The sequence below is a fragment of the Bicyclus anynana genome, chromosome 14 (assembly GCF_947172395.1).
Source record: "Bicyclus anynana chromosome 14, ilBicAnyn1.1, whole genome shotgun sequence".
In the NCBI taxonomy this organism is placed as follows: Eukaryota; Metazoa; Arthropoda; class Insecta; order Lepidoptera; family Nymphalidae; genus Bicyclus; species Bicyclus anynana.
This window is the reverse complement of record NC_069096.1, coordinates 9,534,825-9,561,252: the sequence shown is the minus strand read 5'-3', so window position 1 is coordinate 9,561,252 and position 26,428 is coordinate 9,534,825. Positions and strand designations below refer to the sequence as shown.

At 36.9% G+C, this 26,428-nt stretch overlaps 1 protein-coding gene across 3 annotated transcripts; it reads right to left on the bottom strand.

The window, feature by feature from the left end:
- Positions 1 to 308: 308 nt before the first annotated feature.
- Positions 309 to 25,837, bottom strand: LOC112046376 (uncharacterized). Of its 3 annotated transcripts, XM_052885570.1 has the most exons (28): positions 25,693 to 25,837; positions 22,404 to 22,481; positions 21,444 to 21,573; positions 20,743 to 20,914; positions 18,048 to 18,168; positions 17,434 to 17,526; positions 16,341 to 16,421; positions 15,901 to 16,030; positions 15,499 to 15,670; positions 14,339 to 14,459; positions 13,787 to 13,873; positions 12,742 to 12,822; positions 12,302 to 12,431; positions 11,896 to 12,067; positions 10,733 to 10,853; positions 10,181 to 10,267; positions 9,136 to 9,216; positions 8,698 to 8,827; positions 8,292 to 8,463; positions 7,400 to 7,520; positions 6,841 to 6,927; positions 5,796 to 5,876; positions 5,358 to 5,487; positions 4,952 to 5,123; positions 4,055 to 4,175; positions 3,509 to 3,595; positions 2,677 to 2,907; positions 309 to 2,023 (listed from the first exon to the last, which is right to left on the bottom strand). In XM_052885570.1, exons 1-28 carry the CDS (start codon positions 25,745 to 25,747, stop codon positions 1,977 to 1,979), a joined length of 3,291 nt encoding a protein of 1,096 aa, XP_052741530.1. In that variant the 5' UTR covers positions 25,748 to 25,837; the 3' UTR covers positions 309 to 1,976. The 3 variants fall into 3 exon arrangements, with proteins under 3 accessions (XP_052741530.1, XP_052741531.1, XP_052741532.1); XM_052885571.1 differs by lacking the exons at positions 3,509 to 3,595; positions 4,055 to 4,175; positions 4,952 to 5,123; positions 5,358 to 5,487; positions 5,796 to 5,876; XM_052885572.1 differs by lacking the exons at positions 15,901 to 16,030; positions 16,341 to 16,421; positions 17,434 to 17,526; positions 18,048 to 18,168; positions 20,743 to 20,914.
- Positions 25,838 to 26,428: the final 591 nt, after the last annotated feature.

Sequence of the window (26,428 nt, the reverse complement as noted above, 5' to 3'; positions counted from 1 at the left end):
TTGTAGAGAGCTGGGAATGAATGCGTTTTATATGTTTACTAGCGGACGCCCGCGACTTCGTCCGCATGAAATTTAGTATTTCACAAATCCCATGGGAACCATGGATTTTTCCGGCATGAAAAGTTGGAGCGTCTTTTAGCGGCTTTTTTGCGTCTTTTAGAAATTTTGTATTATCTCCGAAACTATATGACTAATTAACATACTGTAAAAGGCAAATCGTATCTCTATAATATCTTCTTAATTATTAAGTAGTTCATTTTCATAAGGATTTAAGTTTAGTTGTGTAAATAATGACATAAACCTTAGTGTATGATTTAATTAATTTATTAAAGTACAAAAGGTACTACATCTGCTAAAATATAGAAGATAGATATATGTTGTCGCATAATTTTTTGTAGAAAATAATGTGTTCTGCAAAGTTGTAGTACATTATTTTATTCTAAGATGAATAGTTTTTGCAGCGCACGCCATGTAAACAAAACTTTTGTACACCTTGGGTTACATTATTGGAGTTTCAGAAGGATCCCTAATTTTTTTGAAAATACAATATAGCCTATAGCCTTCCACAATAAATGGGCTATCTACCACTGAAAGTATTTTTCAAATCGGACCAGTAGTTCCTGAGATTAGCGCGTTCAATCAAACAAACAAACAAACTCTTCCGCTTTATAATATTAGTATAGACTAGTATAGATTATGGTTAACCTACTATGTTTTATGAGCCAGTAGTCCAGTTAACATCTTCCAAACAGTGTTAAATACTGATATTGCGAATAAAAATATGTGTGGTAGCTCATTCGACTTGTCATGACGTCTAGAAAAATGTGCAAAACTTTCATACCCGCACTTATACAATAGAGTAGTTGAATCATATCAAATTTAATATAAACAATATTAAATTCATGAAAACCAATGTTTAGTTTTGCTAAATAGCTATATATTTAATAATAATTTCAAGTTTAAACATAACGAAAAAAGCTAAATATTTTATAATTGCAATTTTAGGACAGATTTAACAAAACATAGATTAACATCGTTCGGAATCCTCATCACACAAGTTCTACTCGCACTTGTCCAGTTTTTTAAACAAACCTTAACTTTAATTTAAACTTAATTATTTACTTACAAACTTTCATCATCACATCACATCAGCCGATGGACGTCCACTGCAGGACATAGGCCTTCTGTAGGGACTTCCAAACATCACGATACTGAGCCACCTGCATCCAGCGAATCCCTGCGACTCGCTTGATGTCGTCAGTCCACCTAGTGGGGGGTCGGCCAACACTGCGCTTACTAGTGCGGGGTCGCCATTCCAGCACTTTGGGACCCCAACGTCCATCGGCTCTTCGCACTATGTGCCCCGCCCATTGCCACTTCAGCTTCGCAACTCGTTGAGCTATGTTGGCGACTTTGGTTCTTCTGCGGATCTCCTTACAAACTTTAATTTAAATCAATTTGTGACTTATATAATATTATCATCTCAGTAACTAAGGAATATAAACCGCTTAAGTTAATTGATACATGTATTTAGTATTCTACGTAACAAACATGTATGTTAAAATTACCCGCATTTTTTAACAATATTTTTTTTATTTAATTGTATGTAAAATTTAAGTCTATTAGTGAATAAACACACGTGAATAATATAACCTATATAACCTTAGTGAGTTAATTGTAATTCTCATATAAGCGAATTTAATGTAGTTCGTTAGAGAAAAATAAAGATCAAAAAAAAAATTGACTTGGCCGTGCCGTGTACGTAATAAAATGCAACAAACATTGTTGAAATCGTGAACATCACATATTGAATATGTGATGTTCGATGTAAAGCTAAAACAACTATGAATAATTCTAATTATTATTTTTGGTCATTTTGGTATTATAAACGATTTTTCGTCTTTTATTGTTTTCTATAACTTGCTAGGACCAAAATGGTCGTTCTCCTTTAGCATCCACAGCCCCATCCGTCTAATCTAATAGTATGTTCGAACTATCCACTCTACTACTTTTGGATGAATTCCTGTAAAATAAATAATAAACATTGTTCTAACTTTGAGTTCAAAAATCAAACAATAAGAAGTTGTATTCAATGACTAGCCCTTGACTGCGAGCTCATCTTATGTTAAGTGACAATGCAGTCTAGATGGAAGCGGGCGTAAGCCGTAAGGGCGTAAGAGGTACGGATAGATACCGATAGAAACTTGTATACGGATAGAAACTTGTGCCTCTAATTGGGAGAGGCAGAAGTTTCTATCCATACCTCTAACGGTTTGTACGCTACATCGTACCGGGACGCTCGCTTGGCGGTACATCTTTGTCGGTATTGTAGCAGTTACGACAAGACCTGAGTCAATATTAAAACAGGGGCGTAGCTACCGCCGGATTAGCCGTATCAATAATATGGGGCCTTAAGTGTGAAAGCAAAAATTAGTACGTATTTAATCTACAGTGTCAATTAATCTGGTGCTTTCGGTAAATAAAATGCTAAAGAGATTTTTGAAGTATGCCGCTCGTCTGTTAGGGCCCTCCAACTGAATTTGATTCAGGGGCCCTCGAAGTCAAGCTACGCCACTGTTAAGAAAATATAAAATCTTAAACTAAATTTCCCCCTTTGTTGAGAGAAACGTAACTATGCCAGAAAGATCGACAGGAATATAAGAAACTGTAAATTACCGTTAAGACCTGGTGGATATTGCGTTATTGTTGAAGGAAAGCTCATTTTTGCTAACAGCTGGACTATTGATGATTGTTGATCTGATGTTACCAGTGGCGACATCATCAATGCTGATGGAGTTGTTGTTGATATATCTGTCTTAATATCTGATGAAACGGTTGTTTTTGGTCGTGTTTGTTGTTGTAGTTGCGTGGTTATTGTTTCGTTCACATCAGTCTCTTTAACGAAATCTGTGGAGTAAACCAAAAGGAACAAGATTGATTGTTTTAATTAAACGAAGAGTTCTTAACTATGATTTCAATTATTTTATATTTTCTGGTAGACGATTTTGCTTTTGGTCTAAGATACTATTTATAGATAAAAGTAAGATGACCTTCACCAACCTAAACTATAAAATATTGCCAATGAGTTGCCTTTTCAATCGAGTTTTCAGTAGGTACGAATCCATACGGGCATGCATTTTAAGAAATGCCTTTAAAACGGTATAGGAAAAATATCCTGAGAAAACCTGCATACCTATTATTAATTTTCTTAATTCTCTACATGTGTAAAGTCTGCCAATAATTGGGCCAGAATGGTGGACTTTTCGCCTAATCCATTTTGCTCGGTGAGAAGACTAGTGCTCTACAGTGAGCCAAATATGTTGTTAATGGTGGGTGATATAAACCCAACCAGACACAGAAAACACCTATGTACAATACACCTATGGAAATCCCTTGTAAAATGACGATGCAGTAGACTGCATTAGAACATGGAAGCGAACTTATAGCTATGGTATGCGGACGCAGGGGGGCGGGACAGCGCGGATATGAAGTCACGCGCGCTACGTACCTTTTACTTCTTCTCTCGTTTGGGCTGTTGTTGTCGGCGGCGGGGTTGTTGTAGTTGTTGTGTATATGTAATATTCTTCGAAATTGTCTGTAAATTTGATATTATAGACAATTAATAAATTGTAGGAAATAGTAGTCTGAGACGAATATGACGTCAGGTGATGCGACATGTTTCCGTAAAGAGTTTGGAGTCAGAGAGGGGTACCATCTTGATATTGAGATAGTAATAGGGTCCCGTTTTACCCTTCGGTTAAGGAACTCTAAAAAAGTATGTCACCACACTCCACACTCTACATTCTTAATGCATTTGTCCATTGGCTCTATTAGATTGAGAATCTGTGATACTTTCATCATTTTACAATATACTCCGCGTTACGAAACAAGTCCCGTAGACGCGCCGCTAATGTCTTAATGGCGCTCATTGTCATTTGTTAACAGCGATCTTATTGTCATTTAAGTAAGGCGCTGTCAATTTTAATTCAGGTATCAGCCGCGGGACTTCTTCGTGGCGAGGAGTCTAGCTGAAATAAACAACGCTTTCACTCACCGGAATGTGGATGAATGGCGATCATTTCAGCTGAAGTGCAGTCGCTGCCTTGAAGTATAGGGATATCTTCTATTTCCGGATTTACATAAAGGTCACTGGCAGCTATCACTTCTAAGATAATCTAAAAAAACGAGAATACCGGGAAGTAACCGAACGTTTTGAAATAAGATTTAAGACCAGCAGGCGATACGTTTTTGTACGAGTACAAATTGCAATGTTCCGCACACCACGTGATAGCCCAGTGGATAAGAGCCGTGATAACCCAGTGGATGTGACCTCTGCCTCCGATTCCGGAGTGTGCGAGTTCGAATCCAGTCCGGGGCTTGCACCCCATGCATTTCAAAATGCACACAACTGAAAAGTTGTGTGCATTTTGAAATGTTAAATATCACGTGTGAAGGAAAACACCGTGCGGAAACTTGCATACCAGAGTTTTTTTTTAATTTTCTGCGTGTGTTAAGTCTGCCAATCCGGGGAATAGTGGGGTGGTAATTATATAGGTACATGAAAGTAACCTAAAAACATATTCACTAAATTAATAAGCGAAAAATAACATCAAAGTAGGTACTATAATATTCTACCTGCTGATCGGTTTGAAGACGGTGCTAAGCGGGTGATGTATAACGCTAACGATCACGTGACCTGTCAATAGTGAATGTCAATTCCATACATTTTTTTTATTTTTCGAAGCAAACAAGTTAGCCATCTCACCTGATGGTTAGTGAAGATGCAAAGATGGAAGCAGGTTAACGTGTTAGTAGTAGGATAAAAATAACCTACCTTTCAATTTCTACACGATATCGTACCGGAACGCTAAATCGCTTGGCGGTACGTCGGTTGATGGTTTAAATTTTAACTTGGTAAGTATCTCATAGTCATTGAAAAGTGCATTTTTACCTGAAAGTCACGATCAAATTTCTTGAGTGTTATCACAGGGGCAAAGTGTCTTTTATAACTAGCTCTCCCTGTCCTGATCTCAAAAAGTACGTAGTCCTGTCTTGTTTCGTTGTTCTGAAGCAACTGTTTATATGCAACATTTACTGGTACTTGGTAGATCCGGAATATATATCTATAATCAAACTAAAGTTCATTAGACATAGAACGTATCTGTTGATACATCAAGCTCATCTCGGCCGGAAAAAATATATACCTACTAATTGCTAGCGGAGGCCCACGACTTCCTCTATGCTACTTTTTATCCCGGGATTTTCATAGTCCCCGCGGAATTTGAGAAAAACTGAATTTCAAGTGAAGGAAGTCGAAGGTGTCCGCTAGTAGATAATAATATAATATGTCCACTCACCCTCCCATATTTTCGATATTAAAATTGGAGAATAAACAGCCCGTTTCAGCCAAAACACGATCATAGATTGGAGACAGCAGAATCAGAGAGTCGTTCTCATTTGATAAGTATGCAGTAAGATGTCCTGATCCTGGAAATAAAAAAAATACATATTGTTTTCATTACCCGCGACTTCTTCCGCGTGGATTTCAGCTTTTCACATATCCCGCGGGAACCATGGATGTTATTATGCATACAAATCTTCCTTTTCAATCACTATATCTATTAAAAAAACCGCATAAAAATCCGTTGAGTAGTTTTAAAGATTTAAACACACAGGGACAGAGAAAGCGACTTTGTTTAATACTATGTAGTCATACGCGGGATATTAGTACCCTCATTACTTAGCTTTCCGTCAAATATCGTGAAAGAGACCTTGACGTTTTATAAAAATCTTACCGTTTCTATGCCATCTTTTGTTCGCCTGTGGATCGTTACTCCAATCGCAGAAACTTTGGTTTGATTCACAACTTAAATAATCTGTAAATTAAAACCAAATATTATTCTAAAATAGCGGATGCCTGCGACTTCGTAAGCGTGAAATTCTGTTTTTCACAAATACGCGTTTCAAAATTTATGAGTAGGGAAACCTTAACTTTGATTATATATACGTCTAGATACCTAGTCCGACATCTCAATATGGCACCGAAAAAACTCTCACTAAAATAAATTAAAATGGTGATTCGTGCATTGAAATCCTGTAAAAACCATTCAAAACAAAAGGATAAAACAAAGAAGATAACATTTCAATAGTAAGTATTGCGAATCTATATCTCTTAGTAACATGAATTTTGTAATTTTGAAATTTTCTTTTCCAGTTCTGGAAACCGCTTGGATTTTTTTAATCAATGCCAACCCTTTATTCAATTTTATCTCATGTAAAATGACGATGCAGTCTAACATGGAAGCTTATAGCTTATGATATGCGGACGTTGTGAGAAGGACTGCGCGGATGTGAAGGCGTGCGCGCGGGGCAGTGGAAAGGACCGCGCGAGTATGAGTCGTGCGCGTGGACATCGCTACTCCCCTCCCAGCCCGCGCGGACCATAGGGCGTGTTACCAACGAATTTGCCAAGCTATACATGGAAGAGGTTACAAGTTTATTCTACCCATGGGCACCTCTATTTGTCCTACCTACTATGGACTTGTATCGCACACAAATTCACCAACAAAGTTATCTGTCGTTCTTTAACGGGAACGATGTAAACTCACACTTCGAAAATATTTACACCAATAAATATATCCTGTGTCCTTACACTACACACATACGTGTAATTTTAACGCAATGAAACATCGATTCTGCAGTTTGTATGAACACGTTTGATCATGATCATACATTTTTGTCAGAGGGGTAACCTCTAGCGAGGCATATCCTATTGAAGGTAATTTGTCTGAGTTGTAAAAATAATTGTTCTCGCATACTTAACACTAAGCACCTGTTTACCTTTTACTTCTTCTCTCGTTTGGGTTGTTGTTGTCGGCGGCGGGGTTGTTGTAGTTGTTGTGTATATGTAATATTCTTCAAAATCGTCTGTAAATTGGATATTATAGAAAGTTAATAATTTGTAGGAAATAGTATTCTGAGACGGATATGACGTGATATCAGGTGGCGCGACTTGTTTCCGTAAAGAGTTTGGAGTCAGAGAGGGGTACCATCTTGATATTGAGATAGTAATAGGGTCCCGTTTTACCCTTCGGTTAAGGAACTCTAAAAAAGTATGTCACCACACTCCACACTCTACACTCTTAATGCATTTGTCCATTGGCTCTATTAGATTGAGAATCTGTGATACTCATCATTTTCATCATTTTACAATATACTCCGCGTTACGAAACAAGTCCCGTAGACGCGCCGCTAATGTCTTAATGGCGCTCATTGTCATTTGTTAACAGCGATCTTATTGTCATTTAAGTAAGGCGCTGTCAATTTTAATTCAGGTATCAGCCGCGGGACTTCTTTCGTGGCGAGGAGTCTAGCTGAAATAAACAATGCTTTCACTCACCGGAATGTGGATGAATGGCGATCATTTCAGCTGAAGTGCAGTCGCTGCCTTGAAGTATAGGGATATCTTCTATTTCCGGATTTACATAAAGGTCACTGGCAGCTATCACTTCTAAGATAATCTAAAAAAACGAGAATACCGGGAAGTAACCGAACGTTTTGAAATAAGATTTAAGACCAGCAGGCGATACGTTTTTGTACGAGTACAAATTGCAATGTTCCGCACACCACGTGATAGCCCAGTGGATAAGAGCCGTGATAACCCAGTGGATGTGACCTCTGCCTCCGATTCCGGAGTGTGCGAGTTCGAATCCAGTCCGGGGCTTGCACCCCATGCATTTCAAAATGCACACAACTGAAAAGTTGTGTGCATTTTGAAATGTTAAATATCACGTGTGAAGGAAAACATCGTGCGGAAACTTGCATACCAGAGTTTTTTTTTAATTTTCTGCGTGTGTTAAGTCTGCCAATCCGGGGAATAGTGGGGTGGTAATTATATACATGAAAGTAACCTAAAAACATATTCACTAAACTAAAAAGCGAAAATAACATCAAAGTAGGTACTATAATATTCTACCTGCTGATCGGTTTGAAGACGGTGCTAAGCGGGTGATGTATAACGCTAACGATCACGTGACCTGTCAATAGTGAATGTCAATTCCATACATTTTTTTTATTTTTCGAAGCAAACAAGTTAGCCATCTCACCTGATGGTTAGTGAAGATGCAAAGATGGAAGCAGGTTAACGTGTTAGTAGTAGGATAAAAATAACCTACCTTTCAATTTCTACACGATATCGTACCGGAACGCTAAATCGCTTGGCGGTACGTCGGTTGATGGTTTAAATTTTAACTTGGTAAGTATCTCATAGTCATTGAAAAGTGCATTTTTACCTGAAAGTCATGATCAAATTTCTTGAGTGTTATCACAGGGGCAAAGTGTCTTTTATAACTAGCTCTCCCTGTCCTGATCTCAAAAAGTACGTAGTCCTGTCTTGTTTCGTTGTTCTGAAGCAACTGTTTATATGCAACATTTACTGGTACTTGGTAGATCCGGAATATATATCTATAATCAAACTAAAGGTCATTAGACATAGAACGTATCTGTTGATTCATCAAGCTCATCTCGACCGGAAAAAATATATACCTACTAATTGCTAGCGGAGGCCCACGACGTCCTCTATGCTACTTTTTATCCCGGGATTTTCATAGTCCCCGCGGAATTTGAGAAAAACTGAATTTCAAGTGAACGAAGTCGAAGGTGTCCGCTAGTAGATAATAATATAATATGTCCACTCACCCTCCCATATTTTCGATATTAAAATTGGAGAATAAACAGCCCGTTTCAGCCAAAACACGATCATAGATTGGAGACAGCAGAATCAGAGAGTCGTTCTCATTCGATAAGTATGCAGTAAGATGTCCTGATCCTGGAAATAAAAAAAATACATATTGTTTTCATTACCCGCGACTTCTTCCGCGTGGATTTCAGCTTTTCACATATCCCGCGGGAACCATGGATGTTATTAGCATACAAATCTTCCTTTTCAATCACTATATCTATTAAAAAAAACCGCATAAAAATCCGTTGAGTAGTTTTAAAGATTTAAACACATAGGGACAGAGAAAGCGACTTTGTTTAATACTATGTAGTCATACGCGGGATATTAGTACCCTCATTACTTAGCTTTCCGTCAAATATCGTGAAAGAGTCCTTGACGTTTTATAAAAATCTTACCGTTTCTATGCCATTTTGTTTTCGCCTGTGGATCGTTACTCCAATCGCAGAAACTTTGGTTTGATTCACAACTTAAATAATCTGTAAATTAAAACCAAATATTATTCTAAAATAGCGGATGCCTGCGACTTCGTAAGCGTGTAATTCCGTTTTTCACAAATACGCGTTTCAAAATTTATGAGTAGGGAAACCTTAACTTTGATTATATATACGTCTAGATACCTAGTCCGACATCTCAATATGGCACCGAAAAAACTCTCACTAAAATAAATTAAAATGGTGATTCGTGCATTGAAATCCTGTAAAAACCATTCAAAACAAAAGGATAAAACAAAGAAGATAACATTTCAATAGTAAGTATTGCGAATCTATATCTCTTAGTAATATGAATTTTGTAATTTTGAAATTTTCTTTTCCAGTTCTGGAAACCGCTTGGATTTTTTTAATCAATGCCAACCCTTTATTCAATTTTATCTCATGTAAAATGACGATGCAGTCTAACATGGAAGCTTATAGCTTATGATATGCGGACGTTGTGAGAAGGACTGCGCGGATGTGAAGGCGTGCGTGCGGGGCAGTGGAAAGGACCGCGCGAGTATGAGTCGTGCGCGTGGACATCGCTACCCCCCTCCCAGCCCGCGCGGACCATAGGGAGTGTTACCAACGAATTTGCCAAGCTATACATGGAAGAGGTTACAAGTTTATTCTACCCATGGGCACCTCTATTTCTCCTACCTTCTATGAACTTGTATCGCACTCCAATTCACCAACAAAGTTGTCTATCGTTTTCTAACGGGAATGATGTAAACTCACACTTCGAAAATATTTACACCAATAAATATATCCTGTGTCCTTACACTACACACATACGTGTAATTTTAACGCAATGAAACATCGATTCTGCAGTTTGTATGAACACGTTTGATCATGATCATACATTTTTGTCAGAGGGGTAACCTCTAGCGAGGCATATCCTATTGAAGGTAATTTGTCTGAGTTGTAAAAATAATTGTTCTCGCATACTTAACACTAAACACCTGTTTACCTTTTACTTCTTCTCTCGTTTGGGTTGTTGTTGTCGGCGGCGGGGTTGTTGTAGTTGTTGTGTATATGTAATATTCTTCAAAATCGTCTGTAAATTGGATATTATAGAAAGTTAATAATTTGTAGGAAATAGTATTCTGAGACGGATATGACGTGATATCAGGTGGCGCGACTTGTTTCCGTAAAGAGTTTGGAGTCAGAGAGGGGTACCATCTTGATATTGAGATAGTAATAGGGTCCCGTTTTACCCTTCGGTTAAGGAACTCTAAAAAAGTATGTCACCACACTCCACACTCTACACTCTTAATGCATTTGTCCATTGGCTCTATTAGATTGAGAATCTGTGATACTTTCATCATTTTACAATATACTCCGCGTTACGAAACAAGTCCCGTAGACGCGCCGCTAATGTCTTAATGGCGCTCATTGTCATTTGTTAACAGCGATCTTATTGTCATTTAAGTAAGGCGCTGTCAATTTTAATTCAGGTATCAGCCGCGGGACTTCTTTCGTGACGAGGAGTCTAGCTGAAATAAACAACGCTTTCACTCACCGGAATGTGGATGAATGGCGATCATTTCAGCTGAAGTGCAGTCGCTGCCTTGAAGTAAAGGGATATCTTCTATTTCCGGATTTACATAAAGGTCACTGGCAGCTATCACTTCTAAGATAATCTAAAAAAACGAGAATACCGGGAAGTAACCGAACGTTTTGAAATAAGATTTAAGACCAGCAGGCGATACGTTTTTGTACGAGTACAAATTGCAATGTTCCGCACACCACGTGATAGCCCAGTGGATAAGAGCCGTGATAACCCAGTGGATGTGACCTCTGCCTCCGATTCCGGAGTGTGCGAGTTCGAATCCAGTCCGGGGCTTGCACCCCATGCATTTCAAAATGCACACAACTGAAAAGTTGTGTGCATTTTGAAATGTTAAATATCACGTGTGAAGGAAAACATCGTGAGGAAACTTGCATACCAGAGTTTTTTTTTAATTTTCTGCGTGTGTTAAGTCTGCCAATCCTCATTGGGCCAGCGTGGTGCACTATTGGCCTAACCCCTCTTATTCTGAGAGGAGACTCGAGCTCAGGAGTGAGCCGAATATGCGTTGATAATGATGACGAATGTTCCGCACACAACGCGACGCGTCATATACACGTTTGATGTGAGTCGCACCCTACACGATACTTGAGTTGTCGAATCCTGGCGTTAAAGCCCCCACATTCTACACTATATGATACAAGCAACTAACGAAACAGAATTTAGGAATAGTCGAATTTACCGGTGGTAGGGAATAGTAGAGTGGTAATTTTATACATGAAAGTAACCTAAAAACATATTCACTAAACTAAAAAGCGAAAAATAACATCAAAGTACTATTATATTCTACCTGCTGATCGGTTTGAAGACGGTGCTAAGCGGGTGATGTATAACGCTAACGATCACGTGACCTGTCAATCGTGAATGTCAATTCCATACATTTTTTTATTTTTCGAAGCATACAAGTTAGCCATTGAGTACAATCTCACCTGATGGTAAGTGAAGATGCAAAGATGGAAGCAGGTTAACGTGTTAGTAGTAGGATAAAAATAACCTACCTTTCAATTTCTACATGATATCGTACCGGAACGCTAAATCGCTTGGCGGTACGTCGGTTGATGGTTTAAATTTTAACTTGGTAAGTACCTTATAGTCATTGAAAAGTGCATTTTTACCTGAAAGTCATGATCAAATTTCTTGAGTGTTATCACAGGGGCAAATTGTCTTTTATAACTAGCTCTCCCTGTCCTGATCTCAAAAAGTACGTAGTCCTGTCTTGTTTCGTTGTTCTGAAGCAACTGTTTATATGCAACATTTACTGGTACTTGGTAGATCCGGAATATATATCTATAATCAAACTAAAGTTCATTAGACATAGAACGTATCTGTTGATTCATCAAGCTCATCTCGGCCGGAAAAAATATATACCTACTAATTGCTAGCGGAGGCCCACGACTTCCTCTATGCTACTTTTTATCCCGGGATTTTCATAGTCCCCGCGGAATTTGAGAAAAACTGAATTTCAAGTGAACGAAGTCGAAGGTGTCCGCTAGTAGATAATAATATAATATGTCCACTCACCCTCCCATATTTTCGATATTAAAATTGGAGAATAAACAGCCCGTTTCAGCCAAAACACGATCATAGATTGGAGACAGCAGAATCAGAGAGACGTTCTCATTTGATAAGTATGCAGTAAGATGTCCTGATCCTGGAAATAAAAAAAAATACATATTGTTTTCATTACCCGCGACTTCTTCCGCGTAGATTTCAGCTTTTCACATATCCCGCGGGAACCATGGATGTTATTATGCATACAAACCTTCCTTTTCAATCACTATATCTATTAAAAAAAACCGCATAAAAATCCGTTAAGTAGTTTTAAAGATTTAAACACAAAGGGACAGAGAAAGCGACTTTGTTTAATACTATGTAGTCATACGCGGGATATTAGTACCCTCATTACTTAGCTTTCCGTCAAATATCGTGAAAGAGTCCTTGACGTTTTATAAAAATCTTACCGTTTCTATGCCATTTTGTTTTCGCCTGTGGATCGTTACTCCAATCGCAGAAACTTTGGTTTGATTCACAACTTAAATAATCTGTAAATTAAAACCAAATATTATTCTAAAATAGCGGATGCCTGCGACTTCGTAAGCGTGTAATTCCGTTTTTCACAAATACGCGTTTCAAAATTTATGAGTAGGGAAACCTTAACTTTGATTATATATACGTCTAGATACCTAGTCCGACATCTCAATATGGCACCGAAAAAACTCTCACTAAAATAAATTAAAATGGTGATTCGTGCATTGAAATCCTGTAAAAACCATTCAAAACAAAAGGATAAAACAAAGAAGATAACATTTCAATAGTAAGTATTGCGAATCTATATCTCTTAGTAATATGAATTTTGTAATTTTGAAATTTTCTTTTCCAGTTCTGGAAACCGCTTGGATTTTTTTAATCAATGCCAACCCTTTATTCAATTTTATCTCATGTAAAATGACGATGCAGTCTAACATGGAAGCTTATAGCTTATGATATGCGGACGTTGTGAGAAGGACTGCGCGGATGTGAAGGCGTGCGTGCGGGGCAGTGGAAAGGACCGCGCGAGTATGAGTCGTGCGCGTGGACATCGCTACCCCCCTCCCAGCCCGCGCGGACCATAGGGAGTGTTACCAACGAATTTGCCAAGCTATACATGGAAGAGGTTACAAGTTTATTCTACCCATGGGCACCTCTATTTCTCCTACCTTCTATGAACTTGTATCGCACTCCAATTCACCAACAAAGTTGTCTATCGTTTTCTAACGGGAATGATGTAAACTCACACTTCGAAAATATTTACACCAATAAATATATCCTGTGTCCTTACACTACACACATACGTGTAATTTTAACGCAATGAAACATCGATTCTGCAGTTTGTATGAACACGTTTGATCATGATCATACATTTTTGTCAGAGGGGTAACCTCTAGCGAGGCATATCCTATTGAAGGTAATTTGTCTGAGTTGTAAAAATAATTGTTCTCGCATACTTAACACTAAACACCTGTTTACCTTTTACTTCTTCTCTCGTTTGGGTTGTTGTTGTCGGCGGCGGGGTTGTTGTAGTTGTTGTGTATATGTAATATTCTTCAAAATCGTCTGTAAATTTGATATTATAGAAAGTTAATAATTTGTAGGAAATAGTATTCTGAGACGGATATGACGTGATATCAGGTGGCGCGACTTGTTTCCGTAAAGAGTTTGGAGTCAGAGAGGGGTACCATCTTGATATTGAGATAGTAATAGGGTCCCGTTTTACCCTTCGGTTAAGGAACTCTAAAAAAGTATGTCACCACACTCCACACTCTACACTCTTAATGCATTTGTCCATTGGCTCTATTAGATTGAGAATCTGTGATACTTTCATCATTTTACAATATACTCCGCGTTACGAAACAAGTCCCGTAGACGCGCCGCTAATGTCTTAATGGCGCTCTTTGTCATTTGTTAACAGCGATCTTATTGTCATTTAAGTAAGGCGCTGTCAATTTTAATTCAGGTATCAGCCGCGGGACTTCTTTCGTGACGAGGAGTCTAGCTGAAATAAACAACGCTTTCACTCACCGGAATGTGGATGAATGGCGATCATTTCAGCTGAAGTGCAGTCGCTGCCTTGAAGTAAAGGGATATCTTCTATTTCCGGATTTACATAAAGGTCACTGGCAGCTATCACTTCTAAGATAATCTAAAAAAACGAGAATACCGGGAAGTAACCGAACGTTTTGAAATAAGATTTACCAGCAGGCGATACGTTTTTGTACGAGTACAAATTGCAATGTTCCGCACACCACGTGATAGCCCAGTGGATAAGAGCCGTGATAACCCAGTGGATGTGACCTCTGCCTCCGATTCCGGAGTGTGCGAGTTCGAATCCAGTCCGGGGCTTGCACCCCATGCATTTCAAAATGCACACAACTGAAAAGTTGTGTGCATTTTGAAATGTTAAATATCACGTGTGAAGGAAAACATCGTGAGGAAACTTGCATACCAGAGTTTTTTTTTAATTTTCTGCGTGTGTTAAGTCTGCCAATCCTCATTGGGCCAGCGTGGTGCACTATTGGCCTAACCCCTCTTATTCTGAGAGGAGACTCGAGCTCAGGAGTGAGCCGAATATGCGTTGATAATGATGACGAATGTTCCGCACACAACGCGACGCGTCATATACACGTTTGATGTGAGTCGCACCCTACACGATACTTGAGTTGTCGAATCCTGGCGTTAAAGCCCCCACATTCTACACTATATGATACAAGCAACTAACGAAACAGAATTTAGGAATAGTCGAATTTACCGGTGGTAGGGAATAGTAGAGTGGTAATTTTATACATGAAAGTAACCTAAAAACATATTCACTAAACTAAAAAGCGAAAAATAACATCAAAGTACTATTATATTCTACCTGCTGATCGGTTTGAAGACGGTGCTAAGCGGGTGATGTATAACGCTAACGATCACGTGACCTGTCAATCGTGAATGTCAATTCCATACATTTTTTTATTTTTCGAAGCATACAAGTTAGCCATTGAGTACAATCTCACCTGATGGTAAGTGAAGATGCAAAGATGGAAGCAGGTTAACGTGTTAGTAGTAGGATAAAAATAACCTACCTTTCAATTTCTACATGATATCGTACCGGAACGCTAAATCGCTTGGCGGTACGTCGGTTGATGGTTTAAATTTTAACTTGGTAAGTACCTTATAGTCATTGAAAAGTGCATTTTTACCTGAAAGTCATGATCAAATTTCTTGAGTGTTATCACAGGGGCAAATTGTCTTTTATAACTAGCTCTCCCTGTCCTGATCTCAAAAAGTACGTAGTCCTGTCTTGTTTCGTTGTTCTGAAGCAACTGTTTATATGCAACATTTACTGGTACTTGGTAGATCCGGAATATATATCTATAATCAAACTAAAGTTCATTAGACATAGAACGTATCTGTTGATTCATCAAGCTCATCTCGGCCGCAATAAATATATGCTAATTGCTAGCGGAGGCCCACGACTTCCTCTATGCTACTTTTTATCCCGGGATTTTCATAGTCCCCGCGGAATTTGAGAAAAACTGAATTTCAAGTGAACGAAGTCGAAGGTGTCCGCTAGTAGATAATAATATAATATGTCCACTCACCCTCCCATATTTTCGATATTAAAATTGGAGAATAAACAGCCCGTTTCAGCCAAAACACGATCATAGATTGGAGACAGCAGAATCAGAGAGTCGTTCTCATTTGATAAGTATGCAGTAAGATGTCCTGATCCTGGAAATAAAAAAAAATACATATTGTTTTCATTACCCGCGACTTCTTCCGCGTGGATTTCAGCTTTTCACATATCCCGCGGGAACCATGGATGTTATTATGCATACAAACCTTCCTTTTCAATCACTATATCTATTAAAAAAAACCGCATAAAAATCCGTTAAGTAGTTTTAAAGATTTAAACACAAAGGGACAGAGAAAGCGACTTTGTTTAATACTATGTAGTCATACGCGGGATATTAGTACCCTCATTACTTAGCTTTCCGTCAAATATCGTGAAAGAGTCCTTGACGTTTTATAAAAATCTTACCGTTTCTATGCCATTTTGTTTTCGCCTGTGGATCGTTACTCCAATCGCAGAAACTTTGGTTTGATTCACAACTTAAATAATCTGTAAATTAAAACCAAATATTATTCTAAAATAGCGGATGCCTGCGACTTCGTAAGCGTGTAATTCCGTTTTTCACAAATACGCGTTTCAAAATTTATGAGCAGTGAAACCTGTTTACTGGATAATAAGTTTATTATATAATATTAACTTTGATTATATATACGTCTAGATACCTAGTCCGACATCTCAATATGGCACCGAAAAAACTCTCACTAAAATAAATTAAAATGGTGATTCGTGCATTGAAATCCTGTAAAAACCATTCAAAACAAAAGGATAAAACAAAGAAGATAACATTTCAATAGTAAGTATTGCGAATCTATATCCCTTAGTAACATGAATTTTGTAATTTTGAAATTTTCTTTTCCAGTTCTGGAAACCGCTTGGATTTTTTTAATCAATGCCAACCCTTAATTCAATTTTATCTCATGTAAAATGACGATGCAGTCTAACATGGAAGCTTATAGCTTATGATATGCGGACGTTGTGAGAAGGACTGCGCGGATGTGAAGGCGTGCGCGCGGGGCAGTGGAAAGGACCGCGCGAGTATGAGTCGTGCGCGTGGACATCGCTACCCCCCTCCCAGCCCGCGCGGACCATAGGGAGTGTTACCAACGAATTTGCCAAGCTATACATGGAAGAGGTTTCAAGTTTATTCTACCCATGCGCACCTCTATTTGTCCTATGTGGACTTGTATCGCACTCCAATTCACCAACAAAGTTGTCTGTCGTTTTCTAACGGGAACGATGTAAATTCACACTTCAAAAATATTTACACCAATAAATATACGTGTCCTTACACTACACACGCCCGTGTAATTTTAACACAATGAAACATCGATTCTGTAGTTTGTATGAACACGTTTGATCATGATCATATATATTTGTCTAGCGAAGCATGTCCTTCGTCATATTGAAGGTAATTTATCTGAGTTTTTGTAGAAACAGACAGTTTCTACAAATAGATTAAAAATAATTGGTCTCGCATACTTAACAATAAACACCTGTATACCTTTTACGTCTTCACTCGTTTGGGCTGTTGTTGTCGGCGGCGGGGTTGTTGTAGTTGTTGTGTACAAGTATACGTAATATTCTTCAAAAGTGTCTGTAAATTTAATATTATAGAAAATTAATAATTTGTAGGAAATAGTAGTCTGAGACGGATATGACGTCAGGTGGCGCGACTTGTTTCCGTAAAGAGTGGGGAGTCAGAGAGGGGTACCGATCGGTTGGCGGAAACGACTTGCGATATAACGCGCTCGTCGTGCGGTCGGCTTCAGTATGCTTATGGCGTTCGAGCCGTCCAAATTTCTTGTTGTGTAATTCTTTATGGGTTACTTGGGATATAAAGAATTACACAACAAGTCACTCTTGCCACCTGGCAAGAGTGACTTGAGTGGAAAAGGGAAGTGCTTGTTAACTGTCAAAGGATCCTTTAACCCTACACACAACGTTTACAAGTGCGTGCTCCACTCAAGGTCATCATTCTCTACCATTTTAGGTTTTAGGTTAATGGCGATTTTATTGTCATTTAAGTAAGGCGCTGTAAATTTTATTTAAGGTTTGAGCCGCGGGACTTCTTTAATAGCGCGGAGTCTAGCTGAAAGTGACAACGCTTCCACTCACCGGAACTTGGAGTGACGGCGACCATTTGAGCTGAAGTGCAGTTGCTGCCTTGAAGTATAGTAATATTATTTATTTCTGGATTTACATATCGGTCACTGGTAGCTATCACTTCTAAGACGATCTAAAAAAACGAGAATACTGGTAAGTAATCGAACGTTTTGAAATAAGACCAGCAAGTGATTCGTTTTTACCAACAGCTCGTCAGTTCGATACAATTTAGCAATGTTCCGCACACCAGGTGATAAGAGCCGTGTTAGCCCAGTGGATATGATCTTTGCCTCCGATTCCGGAGTGTGTGAGTTCGAATCCAGTCCGGAGCTTGCACCTCCAAATTCTAAGTTGTGTGTATTTTGAAATGTTTAATATCACGTGTAAAGGAAAACATCGTGAGGAAACTTGTATACCAGAGAGAAGTGCGTGAAGTCTGTTAATCCGCATCGGGTCAGCGTGGTGGACTATTGTCTTTCCCATATTTTTTTTAATTTTCGAAGCTTACAAGTTAGCCGTTGATTACAATCTCACCTGATGGTAAGTGAAGATGCGAAGATGGAAGCAGGCTAACTTGTTAGTAGTAGGATAAAAATAACCCACCTTTTGGTTTCTACTCGATATCGTACCGGAACGGTAAATCGCATGGCGGTACGTCATTACAGAAAAAGAAAAAACATGCGAAACTGAAGTAAAATAAAATAAACAAAAATTTAGATTTTAATTTTTCTCTATTGGTCAAGCTTTCCATACTAATTTTGTTTGATTTATTTGATAGATTATACAAATAAGGTGCAAGAAACTCAAAGTGTCTTCTTGTAAAACTATTTTTTATTACTGAGATTGGGCATCTGTAGATTCTCTTCGTATGTTTTGGTAAACTAGGGATTATTATACGGTGGTATTTCCCCAATGCTTCATAAATGAATAGTTTTCTTACTGTAAGAACACTGATTTCTTGATATATGTTACAGAAGGTGGGAGAAGTAAAATAATATTTTCACTGTACACAAATTTATTCGATAACAATTTCAGCATAGCTTCCGCTATAATGTTAATATTACACGCTGATGGTAGTATATCAATGAATCTGCTAAACAACCCTCTATTTTATAACATTTGCAAAGTTAGTGTCTACTGTTGGTAGCACGAATATGTTAACAATACAAGTACGTTTTAATAATAGTTCCGGAGTATTATTATACAAACCAAACGTTATAATTCTATCTAAAACACATTAATAATTAAAAGATATTTATAACGATCGTAAAATAATATTAAAATATCGAAACACAAAGTTGAGGAATTAAATACAAACTAAATCATAACGTGACGTCATAGTTGTCAAGAGTAAAATAACCAATGATGAATTTATATCATGTAAATTAAATAATTATATTTATATCAATAATTAATAATAACCTCTCCACTGTTCGGATTGATAATCATTGTTACTTAATTAAATTTAACTATAATAACCGGAAGTCATAAAAGTATGTAATGAAATGACGCTACTATACGCTAGGCGGCGACACTTATCTATACGAAATAGGCGGGAAGCAGGTACTATTTGTAACATATAGTTGTGTTGTTGGGAACGCAAAAGGATATTGCATGATAACCTTCAATAAAGCTCGTTGTGCTCGATCAGTTTCTATCAACAGTGTTTTAGTAGCACCTCCCTATGCACATACGCAGTAACTAAGGATACACTCTCCGGGGGTTTTATATAACTTAGTAAGTAAGTCAACACTGCAAACCGTGCGTAGGATTTTAAAAATATGGATTAATCTTCTAATGCGCATGCTGATGTTAGAAATTTGTGGAGCCCAATTTAATTTGTCTAAAATCGCGCATGTAATTCTTTATTGTCAGCTAATTGTAAATATTTATTGATTGGCAAAATGAACTTTTCCGAAACTGTGGTGATTTTGCAGTTTGTCCACACAACCTTAAAGGACGTCTTTTATTATTCAAGTTTTTGAAAAGTGATGTACAAAGACTGCTTCTTCAAAAATATACATAGTAGGAAATGTCAGGATTTGTAACTCTTGAAAATGGCGTTTACAACTATCTGTCCAATGAAGATTCTTTATTACTCTGATGCATCTTTTCGGAGCCTTAAAAACTTTTTCTCTGTCAACTGTTACCCCCGAACATAATTCCGTATCTTAGAGTTGATTCGACATATCCAAAATAAGCAATACGCAGTATTTCGATATTAGCTCATTACTTATACAGTGCGTAGGAAAATTTAAATAATTTCTTACATATATTGTCAACCTGTGTTTTCCAACTAGGATCCCTATCAACAATTATTCCTAAAAACTTTGTCTCACCTGTTTTACTAACTTGGATACCATGGTTAATATTATTTGTTGTTCTTCCAAATCGGTCCCAGTTAAAATTCATAATTTTAATCTTCTCCAAATTAATACTTAAATTATTGTTTACTAGCTAAACTAATCAATTACTTAATCTAAGGATGTATTAATATCATCCTCATAAGTTAATGTATTATGACGTTCATGTAATATTGTAGTCGTCTGCGAAAAAGACCATAGGTTGAGCTATTACCTAAGGGAGGTCATTTATATATATAATAAATAACAATGGGCCTAAAATGCTCCCTTAAGGCACACCATACTTCACGCAACGGGATGTCGAGTGATAAGTACCTCATTGTCATTGAAAAGTGCATTTTTACCTGAAAGTCACGATCAAATTTCTTGAGTGTTATCACAGGGCTAAAGTGTGTCCTAAAACTAGCCATCCTTGTCCCCATCTCAAAAAGTACGTAGTCCTGTCTTGTTTCGTTGTTCTGAAGCAACTGTTTATATGCAACATTTACTGGTATTTGGTAGATCCGGAATATATATCTATAATCAAACTAAAGTTCATTAGACATAGAACGTCTGTTGATTCATCAAGCTCATCTCGGCCGCAATAAATATATGCTAATTGCTAGCGGAGGCCCACGACTTCCGTTAAGTTCCGTTTCCGTTCCGTCCCGCGGGATTTGAGAAAAACTAAATTTCACATGATAGCCCAGTGGATATGACCCCTGCCTCCGATTCCGGAGGGTGTGGGTTCGAATCTGGTCCGGGGCATGCACCTCCAACTTTTCAGTTGTGTGCATTTTAAGAAATTAAATATCACGTGTTTCAATCGGTGAAGGAAAACATCGTGAGGAAACCTGCATACCAGAGAATTATCTTAATTCTCTGCGTGTGTGAAGTCTGCCAATCCGCATTGGGCCAGCGTGGTGGACTATTGGCCTAACCCCTCTCATTCTGAGAGGAGACTCGAGCTCAGCAGTGAGCCGAATATGGGTTGATGACGTGAAATTTCACATGGACGAAGTCGCAGGCGTTCGCTAGTAGATAATAATATAATATGTCCACTCACCCTCCCGTATTTTCAATATGAAAACTGGAGAATAAACAGCCCGTTTCAGCTAAAACACGATCATAGATTGGAGACAGCAGAATCAGAGAATCGTTCTCATTTGATATGAACGCGTTAAACTCTCCTGATCCTGGAAATATATTATAAAAAATACATGTTGTTTATACTTAATACAGGCGTAATATCCAGTGGATATGACTTCATCTATTCAGATGGGGCATGAAGCATGATCCGTTTTAACAGTTTTATTTTCATTTAATTAGTTCCACGTCATTAGCTATAAAAATTTAGGCTTCCTTATAAGAGACAAATCTAGGAGACCACGCCTATACAAAACCGAGGAGGTTAGACCCAACGCCAATTATAATTTACCAAGATCATCGTAAAAAAATATTCTAAGCCACTGCACGTAATTAGCGATTGTAGCACTCGTGCTGTATATTGTGCACTCTATAGCACACTCGTGTTACAATGGCATTGGCGTGTTGACATTATGATTTAATATTTTTTTAATTACTTTTTATTATTGCCTACTATTAAAATCTATATTGCATTTTATTGAATTTCTCGTTTGATTGAAACATAATTAATATTAATATTTTGAATTGCCAATTGGGCGTGAACTTTAATAAAATTATAATTATTTTTAAGACCTTTGTATACTGTACGAATATCAGCAAATAAAGGATTTAATTTTTTTGAGTACTAGCGGACGCGACTTCTTCCGCGTGGGACTAATCCCGCGGGAACCATGGATGTTATTATACATACAAAACCTTCCTCTTCAATCACTCTATTTATTAAAAAAACCGCATCAAAATCCGTTGCGTAGTTTTCAAGATTTAAGCATACATAGGGACAGAGAATGCGACTTTGTTTTATATTCTATGAGAAAGCGACATTACTTAGCTTTTTGTCAAATAGCGTGAAAGAGTCCTTAATGTTTTATAAAAATCTTACCGTGTCTACGCCATTTTGTTTTCGCCTGTGTGTTATCGCTTTTCCAACCGCAGAAACTGTATTCACAACATAAAGAATCTGTAAATTAAAACCAAATTTTATTCTAAATAAAATAGCGGATGCCCGCGACTTCGTAAGCATGAAATTCTATTTTTCACAAATGTGCGTTTCAAAATTTATAAGTAGGGATACCTACTAATTTCTTGAATTAGTAGGCATACTAGGTCAGCTAGTCCCTAATGAACATAATAAATTAAATCTGAGAACTGGGTAATTACAATTATACCTACGTAAAGTATTAAATTCATCCGTGAGATAAATAAATATAAATAGTTTATTTGAGAGAGCTAAGAGTCGTCGCTTGTAATACGTTAGGGTTGTACATTACTTTAAAAAATATGAATGTGACGTATTATTTTTATTCAAATATGACATGTTTTTATGTTAGTAATAGATATAGGTATTAATGAGATTACCAGATATTGAGTTAGGATGCTTTATTTTTGTTTTAATTTTTAACTCAATCGTAAGATCGTAAGAGTATTATACCTACCTACTGATTGAAGTGCTCTTTCAATGGAATGGCGACTACTACATTTTTTATTATTTAGTAAGAAGTTAGATAAGTATGTATGCAAAGAGGTAAGATCTCAATGTCATTAATTAAACTACAAAAGTCGTCGCCTCTTTTTCGTGGAGAGGTAATAGTAGATTGTTATACAAGGGGCTAAAAAGACCTATTACCTACCTAGGCTATTATAAACGAGGTATTTTTAGGTTAAATAGAAACCGAGTTAATAATGGGTTTAGCCCCACGTGTTATACTCTGCTTTTCACTACGATTGCGAGAAAATAAAATAGTTTAGTACAATATTCAATGATTTATTTTAATTGAAAATTGGATAAGGGAGATGTTTTTACTCGATAACATAATTTCCGACTACTGTGAAGATGAAAAATGAGTATGTGAGGTAAACGTGGGAGATAATAGTTTAAAAAACTCCTTTCGTAAGCGAATCCATTTGTTGTTATTTTCTCCACTTTACCTAAGTAGTAAATGCGTCTTGACTTTGAGTAACAAATTGAAAATTTCATCCATCTCCAAATTAGGATCACCAGTCCCACTAGATGAAGACAACAATAACAATTAATATTGAAAAAAAGTTACGGTCACAAATTTACAATGAATTTCTTAAAAAAATCAAGTGTATATTATTCAAATCAATTGTTTTTTTAAATTCTCGCTTTTTAATTTTATTTTTCTTTCACATGAGAAAAAGGCAAAGGTATTACACCGTACAGGATGTCCCATGTCTTCAAATCTCGCTCTGTTCGCAACTCAATAAAAATTAAATAAAAAAAATGAACGCATTCCACAGACAAGAACACTGCATTTCATTCCAATTTAAAGTTTTTTATTTATTTTTCAAAACAATCAGGGCCAGGGACAAAAACTACTGGACTGATTTTAAAAATTCTTTCACCATTCGAAATCCACATTATCCACAAGTAACATAGGCTAAATTTTATTTTGGAAAAAAATAGGATTCCGTAAGATATTTGGGTTTTTCGGACACAGGGTGTAAAAAATCAACTAGAAAAGTAGAGTAGGGGTAGGTAGGAGTAGGGTAGGGGTAGAGATAGGCTAGGGGTAGGATAGGGGTAGTTGAAAGTTTACATCGGGTTTCACGCGGACGAAGTCGCGGGCGTCGGCTAGTCATTGAATATTGAACTAAACTATTTTATTTTCTCGCAATCGTAGTGAAAAGCAGAGTGTAACACGTGGGGCTAAACCCATTATAAATTCGGTTTCTATTCAGGCCTATATTAATTATTCCTAAAAATGCCTCGTATATAATGGGTCTTTTTAGTCCCTTGTATAACAATCTACTATTAATTCATTTGCTTACTTATTTTGTTATCTTGCAAATTCAAGTATTAAAAATGTTATGTATGGTCGATAAAACTCTAAGAACCATTTTTTTTTTAACTTTCTAAATTTTTTTTGAAACAGCCCTTGCTTCATCTATCGGTGAGTACCCATGTTCGGAAACCTATTGTATTATTGTTTTACTTATTTTAAAAATATATAATGTTGTCGTTTTTTTGCCTATAGGCGTGTGTATGTAACACACAGATTGTCGGAATTATTTAAATTATTACTTTACATGAAAACTTGAAAATTTTATTTTTTAGTTAATAAAATATTAGCAATCCAGTTCGGTTCCTTTAGGTGGTCTAGTCAAAACCTTGCAGTTGAAGCGAAATACTTCCCAACATCCTGTATATGCGAACTAGCAGAATGGGGATGATGACTAGGTTTGAATATATTGATTATTATGATACATTAGCGTAAAAAGGTCAATGTAAACTAATTTAATCTCGCTCTATTCGCAACTCAATAAAAATTAAATTATATTTTTTTTTAAATTCTAAAAAAAATATAATTTAAATCCTCCTACCAAGACCTTTTATGTGATTTATCACACTAAGAAGTTAGTAAAAGTCTTTTTTTCAACTTTCCATCTTACTCCCCATAAGTGCCCCCCATATTAAAATTTTATCTATTCACGATACTCTGTATTTGGGTCACAAAAATTGATATGTGTACCAAATTTCAATTGGATTGGTCCAGTACATAAGCAGAAAACAGACAGACCTTAAAATGTGCGCGAGTGAGATTATAAGGGTGCCGTTTTTTTCAAATTTCCGGATATTTGCAAAATAAATAAAATTATAAAATTTCAAAATCTATTAAAAACCTTTTATCGTAATTTGATGAAAATTCATACAGTTTTAGCTTCCTTACATTAAATGAGACATTTCTTAATACATGAACTATAAACATAAACGCACAAATAACAAAGATATTAGTAATTTTGTTTCAACGCCCATACAAATCTATCGATCATTACGTACCTACGACGTCATTAATTCGTACCATTTTGTATGGGGCGTTTTTCAGGGATCCATGGCAGTGCCGCAAATCTGACCCTTTAAATCCCTGTAGCTCCGAAAGTTATAATCGCAGACAGACCGTGTTACTTTTACAAAATTGTTTTAGTATTAGCATACTCTCAATTTATATACAATTTAAAAAACTGTCATCATCCCTATTGGAGTGCGTAATTTTTTAAGTTCAGGAGACAGAGTCTGGACTTTTTATTACGTTTCTATGGTATTACGATTAATTTAATTCTTAACTTTTTAGAATATTTCTGTAGAGCCTTTATACAAAAGGCACTAAAATGATTACTATTAAAATAATTATATAAAATCTCAAACTTACCACTTATTAAATATGACCCAAAAATTAAAAAATATAAAAAACATCGACCGTGCATTATGAAATCAAATTTTCATAAAATCAAAAGAAGAAATATATAAAATAATATAGTGTTATTTAAATACAGTGGCAAGGTACGTTTCTTCTATTAAAGTGATCCACTGAAATAATACATTTATGAGCTTGTTAATAAGTTTAGAGGAAACGGGATTTCGCAGCCTGCTTATCATTATAGCTGATAATAATAATATAAAGTGTGTTTTTTTACTGCCTCGTAGGTCCAGTGCACACATGCTAACATGTGTGGTTTCGGATCACGAGGGTCCTGGGTTCGAAAATAGATCGGACTGGCATACTGAGTTTTCTTTCCTCTAAGTTTTCAGTTAAATTCGCAGCCCGGGGTTGAAAAGTTGATGGTGTTACAACCCGTGCCGCCAATGATGTTAAATACTATAGATCGGTTACGTCCCTACAATATCACCGCTAAAAGTGATCCGAATAATAGGCTACAACACTGAGCGCACACATGCACAATTTTGTCTTTAATTCCATTATTTATTTATGTATAGTTAGTTTTTACACTTCCTGAACACACAACACGACATTGCAGACGATATTTAGGTATTATTTGTTTAAATAACATTCTTTGATGACCACAACTAACATTGAGATGTGGAAAGGAGATGGTCCAAATTTGTATGGAGCCCAGGTCCAGTCATGGTACCCTAGCGGAAATAAA

Coding starts and splice junctions, on each gene's coding strand:
- LOC112046376 (XM_052885570.1), bottom strand. CDS start 25,747: ATGCACGGTCGATGTTTTTTATATTTTTTAATTTTTGGGTCATATTTA. Junction 16,422..17,433: donor AACGAGTGAAGACGTAAAAG/GTATACAGGTGT, acceptor TTTAATTTACAG/ATTATTTAAGTTGTGAATCA. Junction 9,217..10,180: donor AACGAGAGAAGAAGTAAAAG/GTAAACAGGTGT, acceptor TTTAATTTACAG/ATTATTTAAGTTGTGAATCA.